The 13,781-nt window shown below is 40.1% G+C and overlaps 1 protein-coding gene across 1 annotated transcript in view; it reads left to right on the forward strand.

Annotated features, from left to right (window-relative positions):
* The window catches only part of CPS1 (carbamoyl-phosphate synthase 1), a 98,908-nt gene that overhangs the window by 57,720 nt on the left and 27,407 nt on the right, over positions 1 to 13,781 (forward strand). Inside the window, exons 25-28 of the mRNA XM_073646611.1 lie at positions 4,254 to 4,435; positions 6,241 to 6,435; positions 6,558 to 6,625; positions 6,713 to 6,788. Of these exons, the coding sequence (XP_073502712.1) occupies positions 4,254 to 4,435; positions 6,241 to 6,435; positions 6,558 to 6,625; positions 6,713 to 6,788 (521 nt within the window). The remainder of the gene's footprint in view (positions 1 to 4,253; positions 4,436 to 6,240; positions 6,436 to 6,557; positions 6,626 to 6,712; positions 6,789 to 13,781) is intronic.

Here is a 13,781-nt window from a genome sequence, read left to right on the forward strand (position 1 = left end):
CAATGAAATGAATAACAATAAGCTTGGAATATCAAATAAAGTCTTTCACTATATAACGTTAATGTTCCCTTAACAAAAATGGTGCGCCGCCCACTCGTAAGTTTTTTCTGCAGCTCTGGCCCTAGTAAGGGGTCACTGGGTTTTCTCGCTAGGCCACAAGTCTCTCTCTTACGTAGTCTATTAAAGCGCGTTGAGCATCCCACGCACCAACCGACCCACTCCCAACCTGTTGTCCTAGTCCCAGCCGACCCTGGTACTTTAGGTTATAATTGGTGCTGTTCTTCCGCAATCACAGTTAAGCCTCTACTGTCGCAGTCTCCTCACTGGTCTTTTCAGCTTGACTGTCAGTGGAAGTCTCTGGGGCTTGAGGCGGAGAGGACTAGGTCTTGGCTCTTGATAGGTGATGTCGGGTCTTGGAGGCTTGATTGGCATAGGGCGCAAATCCTGGTCCTGACCAGCGCAGGTGGAACTTGGAGTCCTCAGAGTTGACTCAGGGCCTTGCCAGGCAGTGACCGGCACCTTGGTGGCGTAGATTTTCCGCTGGTATCGGTGGCATCCCTGGAGCGCATCTGCTCCGCTCTCTTCGGTTTGGCGCTCAGGGCTTTTATATCAAGGAAGTCTCTCATGCGGGACACCTGATCAGGTCCAGCACACAAAGTCGCTCCCCCTCAAATCTTCCAGTACAAATTGGTTCCACTTCATTTCACCTGACCAGCAGATGGCAGTCTATCCTCACTAATGTCACATCGTGCAAGTGCTCTTCAGGGGTATCACTGCTGCTTCTTTCATATCAGCTTTTCATATCAGCTGTCAGGTTCCTTTTAATATGTAGAGATCTCCTTTTATCCTGACTTTACTTGTTGCATAATGTTAGAATATTAAAAAAAAAATACAAAAAAAGCAAAATGGAAAGTAGAATATTACACCACCGGTTCTGTATTACTGCTTCTTGTAAATGTGATCATTAATCATGTTGTTGTTGTGTCTTAATGCAGTAAAATAAAACAGGCTGCGATAGCTCTAGGAAAATGTAAATTACTTTTCTAATTCAAACCTGTAAGTAGAGTAGTTCTGAACCTCTTCCATTTTTAAAATATGGTCCTGGTGTAATGACAGATGGGAGTCCAAGACTGGGTGAGCGCCACATACTAACTACAATTTGGTTTTGCGGCAGATTGGCATAGCTTTCACATTGATTGTTAATGGCTAAATGGTTTTGTGAGTATTTACATGTCAGTTTTCCACATACGACTTACAGTATATCCATGTCGGATGTAACTTGTAGCCATTATAGTCTATGATGCTGGTCACCAAAAAAACTCAACAAAAAATGCAACAAAAACGCACCAAAAAAGCAGCAAAACCTGCTTTTTGTAAGCATCTTCTTTGCTACTAAGAGAGCAGGTTTTACCTAGAGAAAAAGAACTTGGCAAAGAAACAGCGTGTGAACATAGTCTTAACAGAACAAGCTTGACATAAGATGTCGATGCTGAGGGTACTCGCTAAGCTAATCTAAAGTTACTCCCTTTTTTAAAATATAGAAATAGAAATAATGGGCCTGATTTCTGAAAACTAGGAACAATAAAGGGGTTGAAAAACAGAGATCCGTCATTCCAGAGTAAAGTGAATGAGGATAAATTTTATTTAATACATGTCCTCCATCTTTGGTGTGTTAACATGACTTTTCGGTCAGTACGACCTTTATCAAACAAACGTTGTGAATGATAACAATGTTCCATAAGTCAACACTGAGATATGTACATATATATATACATCAAAATACGATATAATTTGAAATGAAGTATACACTCATAGATTGAATCATATCATAAGCAAGAAAACATTCCAAAAAGGTGTACAATGAAATAAACCGTGATCATTGGGCAGGCAATATGTCCATGCCAGAGCTCTCTATTTTTCATTACTATGGAATTGGACTCTATCTGAGCACCTGAAAAGGAAACCTAGGAGTGCCTACTATTCATATAAAGGGGCTGAGTTATTAAGACTTTGGTACGTCAGTTTTGATGCTGAGTGCAATGAAGTAAGATGCACCAACATCATTAGGACGTGTGTCCCTCTTAATGAATTTGTCACATCTCTCAGCTGTAACATGACCGCATCAGCAATGTCTGCCAGTTCACTTTTGTGGCATAAATTATGATGTATTTGTTGTAACAGGGTTGGCCATACCACTTTTCAAAAAGTTGGTGGAACTGGCGTAAAGATTTTTTAGAAACATTTCATATATTTTATTTCTGGCACAAACTGTTTGATGAATCATCCCCATACTTGGAGGAATTTTAAGGACCACTGTGAGCAATCACTTACCCTTCCGTAAATCTGTTACTGCTTTGAGCTGAAAAAATATGGGAAATTATTTCTTTGGAAAGCGGTGGTATAATTAAGCCCTGGGGTCTACAACAACATAGTCATTGATACCTATCAAATTAATAAACTGTATTTTAATTAATGCGATTTTGCATAATAATATATCTAATGCCCTCAATATAGGTTCAAAAGAAATACATTATAATACAAAACATTCTAAGGATTCCAGGAAAAAATAAATGTCATTAACTTTTAATAAGAGAGAGAGCTCTCACACTAGACTAATCTGCGCTAGCGGATAAAAGAGTTTTAACCTTACTGATTCATGAACGGCTTCCCTCCTTGGGTTCTATTTCCCATTTATATAGATAATTGTCTAGGGCTCCTCAACCTTTAATGAGACACATTTCCAGCTCTGGTGAGATACAGTTATGAACAGACATCTGGCTTAAATATACCAACTCTGCATGACCAGGCGGTGGTTGCATTTGGGCAGATTAACCCTTTCAGTTAAGACAAATTGAATTCTTTGTAGTGGAAAATGTACGTATTTTAATACTAACAGTCTATCTAATTAGTATAGCACTAAGTTCTTGGGGCCCTGAATAGAGGCGTAGCTGAGGGGGGGGAGGGTCAGAGAGGGAGTGAAACACTTCTTAGTAGGCCCCCAACCCGGGTAACACATGTTGTAACTACGTTGACACAGTCTAATCATAGTAGGTATAAGGGGCATCTCAGCAGCGGGCAAAGCTGTTACGGAATAAATAGACTATACTCTACAGTGACCGTATAGTGGTAGACACCAGCTCTGCAGACCCTATGCATGATTACAGTTCAGATATATAGTGACTTTACGTTGATGTCCTTTCTGATGAGTACAATGTTTCTGTCTTTTCCATCTTGCCCAGACAGCCTTGACGACTTCTACCCACAAAGTGGTGTTTGCAGAGTTTGCACCACAAGATACATTTCACTTCTCGCATTTCCCCATCCTTATGATACCCCACCTTCTGAGCCTGTTGTTGCTCTGCCACCTGGAAAAGTAATAATGCCCACTTAATAATTTGTAATAATGTCCAATAATACCCAGAGTGCCCCCTTACCAGATAATAACCTACTCCTTTAATGAGTGAAAACGCCCACAGTGCCCCCTTAATGAATAGTAATAATCACCACTTTAATCAATATTAATAATGTCAAGGGTTCCCCCTTATTCCATAATAAGACTGCGCAGAGTACCCTCCTAATTATTTCTCTATTACAAGTAGTAATGCGCCAAAGGAGAATAATAAAATATATATTCTCTTAAAATATATACTGAGCTAACTTTGAGTCTTCGTCCCCGTAGCCGTCTTCTTCTGCATAATCAGCGTCCGGGTGCAGGTGGCATATGTGGTTATGTCTTAGCATCACCTTTGACAAGACACTGACTTTTTGTATAAGTACTCTGTCTTGAGGACCTCAGGCCTAAAGTGGCCTGCAGCTTACAGGACACAGAGTTGGTATCTCAGGATTTAATCATACTGGTGTCCTGTGGACGCCAATAAAGCTGAAAGTGGCCTCATCATAAAAGTGGGCCCAGCGTGATGGCCTCTTTGCCCCCTGGTAGCTACTCCGGAGCACTTTCTATGATTGGGCCCATTATGTAAATGGAAACCAATTCTGATGAAGATCGTAATCTATATCCATTGTAAGAACAAAGTGTGAACATGAATAATGGACGTTGCCTCTTGACCTCTGGTTTGATATCTCCATTCTGTTACTATTATCACCTTACCAACCACTTAAAGTATAGCATCATTACAGGAGTCACTTTGCAGTCTGATAGTAAAATATATAGAATTTTTGAAAATGCTTAAACCTATATATTTTTTTTTATTTGCTGGATTTCTGCATTGACACTCACATCTTCTATTATTTAGGCAGCAGTGTTGAGTTTGATTGGTGTGCAGTTTCCAGTATCCGTACCCTACGCGAGGTTGGAAAGAAGACAGTCGTAGTGAACTGTAACCCTGAGACTGTCAGTACAGATTTTGATGAATGTGACAAACTTTACTTTGAGGAGCTGTCACAGGAAAGAATTTTGGATGTTTTCCAACAAGAAGTGAGTGATCCAACTTCTGTTGTGTTGAAAATGTATGATGTACCCTTAGATTTCCGGTAACTGTAATGTCATTACGAGGTTAGGGTAAAATTATATCTGTAGTTTCTGTTTAGAGCTCAAAGTTTAAAAAAAAATTATATAACACCTTTAATCAGAATAAGGCCACTTTGACATGGCAATAAAGAAAAATGTATCCACTTATACATAACCATATTATTTCATGCATTATCCAAACTTGTCTGACCTACCAGCCTAGAAGTTAAAAACTCATTTGCCACACTATGGATATAAAAACATATGCATACCATCATACTGGACTTGCCATGTTAATTTAATCTATTACCTATTATTACACATATATGAACATATTCATAAGCATGTGTAGCCCATCCATTTATCCTGTGCAACTCGACAAGTGAATAAAAGTTATGCACGGCACACAAAACACCAAAGTTAATCCCTAAGGTTTTTTTCACATACCCAAAATTTAAACATTGTGTTATGGACACCTCTGGGGGCTTTTTCTTTGAATTAAATGTATTTTTGGCTTAAAATAATTTTTCAATATGGATTCATTAAAAAATAGCTTGTTTTGATTTTTGCTACTTCTATGTATCACAGTACATAGCCAGCTGCAGAATATCATTCATAATGAAATATGTCAGATAACTTGTCTGATGGCTCTTTTATGTGGCCATTATCTGTCCTCTGCTGAAAAATCATCTAAATTGATCCAGTATCCAACTCATACCAAACAAAAAGCACTAGAATCAAGCTCAAAATGTTAATACATCTCTGGAATCAAGTTTTTGACATAAATACAACATATGAACCAAGCTCATATACCATAAAAGGTGCACGAGAACCTAGTTCATAACATGAATACAGAACTTAAGCTCAGTACATAAATATAGCGCTAGAACCAAGCTCAGTGCATAAATATAATACCAGGAGCACGCTTATAACATAAAAGGAGTATTAGAACTAAGCATATAGCATGAATACAGTGCTAGAACCAAGCATACAAATAAATGTAGTACCAGAATCAAGCACATAACATTAGAGTGCTTGAACCAAAAACACATCACATAAATATAGTACCAAAACCAATAATAGTACAAATATAGTTAAAGAACCAAGCTCTTAGCATAAATATAGTACAAGAACCAAGCTCATAATATAAATATATTATCAGAACAAAGCTCAGTACATAAATTCAGTATCAGAACAAAGATCATAAAATAAATACAAAACTAGAACCAAGCTCAATACATCTGTACATTCTTAAAAGGGTTGTTCAGTAGTGGACAACCTCTTTAACAATGTAAATAGACTGTGACATACACTTTTATTACAGGTGGCTGACGGCTGTATGGAGTGGTCACAGAAGCGGAGCTCGCTTCATACTCAACATATGTCAACTATGAGTCATAGCTGGCATCTGTGTCTAACATGGAGATCCAATTGCTGCTATTAACCATTTAGATGCCACCAGCTGTCCATCACTAACAGCAGCATTTTAATGTAGAAATAGCAATGGGTTGACCAGCAATCGCAGTATCAAATGATGAGCGGGTGCACAATACCTGGTGAACTCAATCCCAGGTACACATACATATGGATCCAAAAACAAAATTGGAAGTAATGCTCTAAAAGAACGTTTCAAACACTGTACGTCAAATCCAAAATGCAACATTTTGGCTAGACTTTAGCCTTCATCAAGCATTTATATGGTGTGATAGTCGTGCGTATATGTGAAAAACGTTTGAGGTTAGATGACAAATGGTTATCTTCTTTATCTTTAGCAATGTGATGGCTGCATCATCTCAGTAGGAGGGCAGATCCCCAATAATTTGGCAGTGCCTCTATACAAGAATGGAGTGAAGATCATGGGCACCAGCCCACTGCAGATTGATCGGGCTGAAGATCGCTCCATATTCTCTGCTATCCTGGACGAGCTTCAGATTGCCCAAGCACCATGGAAAGCCGTTAATTCTCTGGTAACCACCATACTTGTAATACATTGTACAGATTGGCTACTTATTAAGTTTCATAAGAGCTAAAACTTTTGTGAAATTAATCCCATATTATTCATAATTCAATAATTATTTTACCATAATAGGATGACGCTATGCAGTTTACAAAGACTGTTGGTTATCCATGCTTACTGCGTCCTTCCTATGTGCTCAGGTAACCTTGAAATTCTGAAATATTATTTTACTTTTCTACTATAGTAAAACACTTTCTGTAATATATATATTTCCCTTGCCCTTCTAGTGGTTCAGCAATGAATGTAGTATATGGAGATGAAGAATTGAAGAACTTCCTAGCTGAAGCCACTCGTGTGTCACAGGTAAAATTCCTCTGTCAGTCCTTTACATTTGTCTGCCTGACAGTGATTTCATATGGAGGTTCCCGTCTTTCTGTCTGGGACATCACAGATATTTTCCCCAAGAAGCATTGCTGGAAGATGCTGTGCAAGGGGTGACACATAGACTGCTTATGGCTCTGCCAGGCCTGCATTTATTGAAGAGGAACAAAATAATAAAATTAATGTCTATAATCTTTTCTGAGCCTGTTAATTGGCTATTTTACTTGTTAAATCAGTTGTCGTATCTGGGACATTCGAGTCATATCGACATTATATGTCATAAACGTCCAGTAGAATGATAGAAGCTCAACCTCTCGGAACCACATCTATCTCGAGAACAGATGTGAGTCTCTCCATCCATTTGTATAGGAGCTTTATAAAATGCCAAACATACTTGTTAAGTTAGAAGTAAGATGAATGTTTAATGAAAGTAAATCATATATAATGTTATCTCATATATAGATATATGTATTTACATACAGACATATATACATATAATAAAATCTATATATACATATATAAAAAAATATGTGTGTGTATGTATGTATAAATACACTGCTCAAAAAAATAAAGGGAACACTCAAATAACACATCCTAGATCTGAATGAATGAAATATTCTCATTGAATACTTTGTTCTGTACAAAGTTGAATGTGCTGACAACAAAATCACACAAAAATCATCAATGGAAATCAAATTTATTAACCAATGAAGACCTGGATTTGGAGTCACCTCCAAAATTAAAGTGGAAAAACACACTACATGCTGATCCAATTTTGATGTAATGACCTTAAAACAAGTCAAAATGAGGCTCAGTATTGTGTGTGGCCTCCACATGCCTGTATCACCTCCCTACAATGCCTGGGCCCAGGGCCAACCGCACCAGCATATGGTCTCACAAGGGGTCTGAGGATCTCATCTCAGTACCTAATGGCAGTCAGGCTACCTGTGGCGAGCACATGGAGGGCTGTGCGGCCCTCCAAAGAAATGCCACCCCACACCTTTGCTGACCCACTGCCAAACCGGTCATGCTGAAGGATGTTGCAGGCAGCAGATCGCTCTCCACGGCGTCTCCAGACTCTGTCACGTCTGTCACATGTGCTCAGTGTGAACCTGCTTTCATCTGTGAAGAGCACAGGGCGCCAGTGGCGACTTTGCCAATCCTGGTGTTCTGTGGCAAATGCCAAGCGTCCTGCACGGTGTTGGGCTGTGAGCACAGCCCCCATCTGTGGACGTCGGGCCCTCATATCACCCTCATGGAGTCGGTTTCTAACCATTTGTGCAGACACATGCACATTTGTGGCCTGCTGGAGGTCATTTTGCAGGGCTCTGGCAGTGCTCCTCCTGTTCCTCCTTGCACAAAGGCGGAGGTAATGGTCCTGCTGCTGGGTCGTTGCCCTCCTATGGCCCCCCCACGTCTCCTGGTGTACTGGCCTGTCTCCTGGTAGCGCCTCCAGCCTCTCGACACTATGCTGACAGACACGGCAAACCTTCTTGCCACAGCTCGCATCGATGTGCCATCCTGGATGAGCTGCACTAACTGAACACCTTCTGTGGGTTGTAGAGTTCGTCTCATGCTACCACGAGTGTGAAAGCACAACCAACATTCAAAAGTGACCAAAACATCAGCCAGAAAGCATTGGTACTGAGATGTGGTCTGTGGTCCCCACCTGCTGAAACACTCCTTTATTGAGTGTGTCTTGATAATTGCCAATAATTTCCATCTATTGTCTATTCCATTTTCACAACAGCATGTGAAATTGATTGCTAATCAGTGTTGCTTCCTAAGTGGACAGTTTGATTTCACAGAAGTTTGATTCACTTGGAGTTATATTCTGCTGTTTAAGTGTTCCCTTTATTTTTTTGAGCAGTGTATGTATGTATATATATGTATATGTATATATATATATATATATATATATATATATATATATATATATATATATACAGGGTGGTCCAAAAGTAGGTGGACAGAAAGTGTAATAAGGTTATGAAGGGGGAGATTTATCAAACACTAAATTGCAGCCGCCTGTCTGGATCATCCTCCAATAAACCATGAATTAGACGTGGACGATAAAATTTCCACCCAATAGATTTCAGGATTGGCATGATAGAAGCTCGTGAAATTCCCAATTCCAAAGAGGCTCTTCTGGTGGACTTTTTTGGACTCTGAACAAATGTTTCAGCAACAAGTTGTTTATTATCTTCTGTACAGACTGTTTTGGGTCGACCAGTTTTTGGAACATTAAGGATTGAGCCAGTGGCATTGAATTTGTCACGAATGCTGTAAATGGTTTGTCTCTTTGGGGCTTGAGTACCAAATGTTTCAACCCAATTTGCTCTAACGGTTTCAGCATTTTGAGAATGCTCTGTTAAAATCCATTTTCTTTGATCTGTATTTAAATTATTTGCCATTATGTGTTATCTGAATTATCTGAAAAGAAAACAGATTTGGGGGAGATCTATCTGTGAAAACTAGATCTGTGAAACTGGCTCGGTTGCCCTTAGCAACCAATCAGATTCCACCTTTCATTTTCCAAAGAGTCTGTGAGGAATGAAAACTGGAATCTGATTGGTTGCTAAGGGCAACTGAGCCAGTTTCACTTTACACCATGTTTGAAACTGCTTCCACATATTTTTAAAAAAAATTAAACTCATGAAATAGGCCTGGACAGAAATGATGGTACCCCTGAAAATAATGTGACAAAAGGGACATGTTTAATCAAGTTGTGTCCACTAATTAGCATCACCGGTGTCTACAATCTTGTAATCAGTCAGTAGGCCTGTATATAGGGCTGCAGATACTCACTGTGCTGTTTGGTGACATGGTGTGCACCACACTCAACATGGACCAGAGGAAGCAAAGGAAAGAGTTGCCTCAGGAGATTAGAAAGAAAATTATAGACAAGCATGTTAAAGGTAAAGGTTACAAGACCATCTGCAAGCACCTTGATGTTCCTGTGACTACAGTTGCACATACATATTATTCAGAAATTTAAGATTCATGGGACTGGAGCCAACCTCCCTGGACATGGCCACAGGGGGAAAATTGATGACAAATCAAAGAGAACGATAATATAAATGGTAACAAAAGAGCCCAGGATAACTTCTAAAGAGATTAAAGGTGAACTTCAAGCTGAAGGAACATCATTGTCAGATCGCACCATCCGTCGTTGTTTGATCCAAAGTGGACTTCATGGGAGACGATCAAGGAGAACACCATTGTTGAAAAAAAATCATAAAAAAGCCAGACTGGAATTTGCCAAACCACATGTTGACAAGCCACAAAGTTTCTGGGAGAATGTCCTATGGACAGATGAGACAAAATGGAAGTTTTTGGCAAGGCACATCAGCTCTATGTTCACAGTTGGAAAAATGAAGCATATCAAGAAAAGTACACTGTCCCTACTGTGAAACATGGATAGGCTCTATTATTTTCTGGGGCTGCTTTGCTACTTCTGGCACAGGTTGTCTTCAATCTATTCATGGTACAATGAAATCTCAAGACTATCAAGGGATTCTAGAGAGAAATGTGTTGCCCAGTGTCAGAAAGCTTGGTCTCAGTCGCAACAGGATAATGACCCAAAAAAACAGCTAAAAACACCCAAGAATGGCTAAGAGGAAAACATTGGACTATTCTGAAGTGGCCTTCTATGAGCCCTGACCTAAATCCTATTGAGCATCTTTGGAAAGAGCTGAAACATGCCGTCTGGAAAAGGCAACCTTCAAACACGAGACAACTGGAGCAGTTTGCTCATGAGGAGTGGGCTAAAATACCTGTCAAGAAGTGCAGAAGTCTCATTGACAGTTACAGGAATCGTTTGATTGCAGTGATTGCCTCAAAAGGTTGTTCAACAAAATATTAAGTTAAGAGTACCATCATTTCTGTCCAGGCCTATTTCATGAGTTTAATTTTTTTTTTAAATTCTGTGGAAGCAGGGTTGAAAAGCAATGACTGACTTTCATTTGTTTATTTTCATAGATTTTTAATTTATTATTACTTTTGTCAGATTCAAGTTATTTCTGTGACCATTGTGGGTTTTTCTTTCATTAAAGAGGGGTACCAACAATTTTGACCATGTATGTAAATGTATGTATGTATATATATATATATATATATATATATATATATATATATATATATATATACATACACATACTGTATATATACAGTGGGTACGGAAAGTATTCAGACCCCTTTAAATTTTTCACTCTTTGTTTCATTGCAGCCATTTGGTAGATTCTAAAAAGTATTTTTTTTTCTCATTAAAGTACACTCTGCACCCCATTTTGACTGAAAAAAACAGAAATGTAGAAATGTTTGCAAATTTTTTAAAAAAGAAAAACTGAAATATCACAGTATTCAGACCCTTTGCTCAGACACTCATATTTAAGTCACATGCTGTCCATTTCCTTGTGATCCTCCTTGAGATGGTTCTACTCCTTCATTGGAGTCCCGCTGTGTTTAATTAAACTGATAGGACTTGATTTGGAAAGGCACACACCTGTCTATATAAGACCTCACAGCTCACAGTGCATGTCAGACCAAATGAGAATCATGAGCTCAAAGGAACTGACTAAGGAGCTCAGAGACAGAATTGTGGCAATGCACAGATCTGGCCAAGTTACTAAAGAATTTCTGCAGTACTCAAGGTTCCTAAGAGCACAGGTGCCTCCATAATCCTTAAATGGAGGAAGTTTGAGACAACCAGAAGTCTTCCTACACCTGGCCGTCGTGGGAGAAGAGCCTTGGAGAGAGAGGTAAAGAAGAACTCCAATATCACTGTGACTGAGCTCCAGAGATGCAGTAGGGAGATGGAATAAAGTTCCACAAAGTCAACTATCACTGCAGCCCTCCACCAGTCGGGCCTTTATGGCAGAGTGACCCGACGGAAGCCTCTCCTCAGTGCAAGAGATATGAAAGCCCGCATAGAGTTTGCTCAAAAACACATGAAGGACTCCAAGACTATGAGAAATAAGATTCTCTGGTCTGATGAGATGAAGATAGAACTTTTTGGTGATAATTCTAAGTGGTATGTGTGGAGAAAACCAGGCACTGCTCATCACCTGCCCAATACAATCCCAACAGTGAAACATGGTGGTGGCAGTATCATGCTATGGGGGTGTTTTTCAGCTGCAGGGACAGGACGACTTGTTGCAATTGAAGGAAACATGAAGGCGGCCAAGTACAGAGATATCATGGATGAAAACCTCTTCCAGAGTTCTCTGGACCTCAGACTTGGCCGAAGGTTCACCTTCCAACAAGACAATGACCTTAAGCATGCAGCTAAAAAAACTAATTAGTGGCTTCAGAACAACTCTGTGACCATTCTTGACTGGCCCAGCCAGAGCCCTGACCTAAACCTAATTGAGCATCTCTGGAGAGACCTGAAAATGGCTGTCCATCAACATTCACCATCGAACCTGACGGAACTAGAGAGGATCTGCAAGGAAGAATGGCAGAGGATCCCCAAATCCAGGTGTGAAAAACTTTTTGCATCATTCCCAAGAAGACTCATGGCTGTACTAGCTCAAAAGGGTGCTTCTACTCAATACTGAGCAAAGGGTCTGAATACTTATGACCATGTGATATTTCAGTTTTTCTTTTTTTAATAAATTTGCAAAAATTTCTACATTTCTGTTTTTTACAGTCAAGATGGGGTGCAGAGTGTACTTTAATGAGAAAAAAATGAACTTTGTAGAATTTACCAAATGGCTGCAATGAAACAAAGAGTGAAAAATTTAAAGGGGTCTGAATACTTTACATACCTACTGTATATATATGTATGTGTATACAGTGCCTACAAGTAGTATTCAACCCCGTGCAGATTTAGCTGGTTTGATAAGATGCAAATAAGTTAGAGCCTTCAAACTGCAAACGAGAGTAGGTTTTATGAACAGAAGCATAAATCTTACAAACCAAAAAGTTATGTTGCTCAGTTGAATTTTATTAAATTTTAAACATAAAAGTGTGGGTCAATTATTATACAACCCCTATGTTTAATATTTTGTGGAATAACCCTTGTTTGCAATTACAGCTAATAATCGTCTTTTATAAGACCTGATCAGGCCGGCACAGGTCTGTGGAGTTATCTTGGCCCACTCCTCCATGCAGATCTTCTCCAAGTTATCTAGGTTCTTTGGGTGTCTCATGTGGACTTTATTCTTGAGCTCCTTCCACAAGTTTTCAATTGGGTTAAAGTCAGGAGACTGACTAGGCCACTCCAACACCTTGACTTTTTCCCTCTTGAACCAGGCCTTGGTTTTCTTGGCTGTGTGCTTTGGGTCGTTGTCTTGTTGGAAGATGAAATTACGACCCATCTTAAGATCCTTGATGGAGGAGTGGAGGTTCTTGGCCAAAATCTCCAGGTAGGCCGTGCTATCCATCTTCCCATGGATGCGGACCAGATGGCCAGGCCCCTTGGCAGAGAAACAGCCCCACAGCATGATGCTGCCACCACCATGCTTGACTGTAGGGATGGTATTCTTGGGGTTGTATGCAGTGCCATCCAGTCTCCAAACGTCACGTGTGTGGTTGGCACCAAAGATCTCGATCTTGGTCTCATCAGACCATAGAACCTTGAACCAGTCTGTCTCAGAGTCCTCCAAGTGATCATGAGCAAACTGTAGACGAGCCTTGACATGACGCTTTGAAAGTAAAGGTACCTTACGGGCTCGTCTGGAACGGAGACCATTGCGGTGGAGTACGTTACTTATGGTATTGACTGAAACCAATGTCCCCACTGCCATGAGATCTTACCGGAGCTCCTTCCTTGTTGTCCTTGGGTTAGCCTTGACTCTTCGGACAAGCCTGGCCTCGGCACGGGAGGACACTTTCAAAGGCTGTCCTGGCCGTGGAAGGCTAACAGTAGTTCCATAAGCCTTCCACTTACGGATGATGCTCCCAACAGTGGAGACAGGTAGGCCCAACTCCTTGGAAAGGGTTTTGTACCCCTTGCCAGCCTTGTGACCCTCC

This window comes from Phyllobates terribilis, unplaced genomic scaffold (assembly GCF_046119375.1).
Source record: "Phyllobates terribilis strain yellow unplaced genomic scaffold, ASM4611937v1 Scaffold_9__5_contigs__length_417890890, whole genome shotgun sequence".
NCBI lineage: Eukaryota > Metazoa > Chordata > Amphibia > Anura > Dendrobatidae > Phyllobates > Phyllobates terribilis.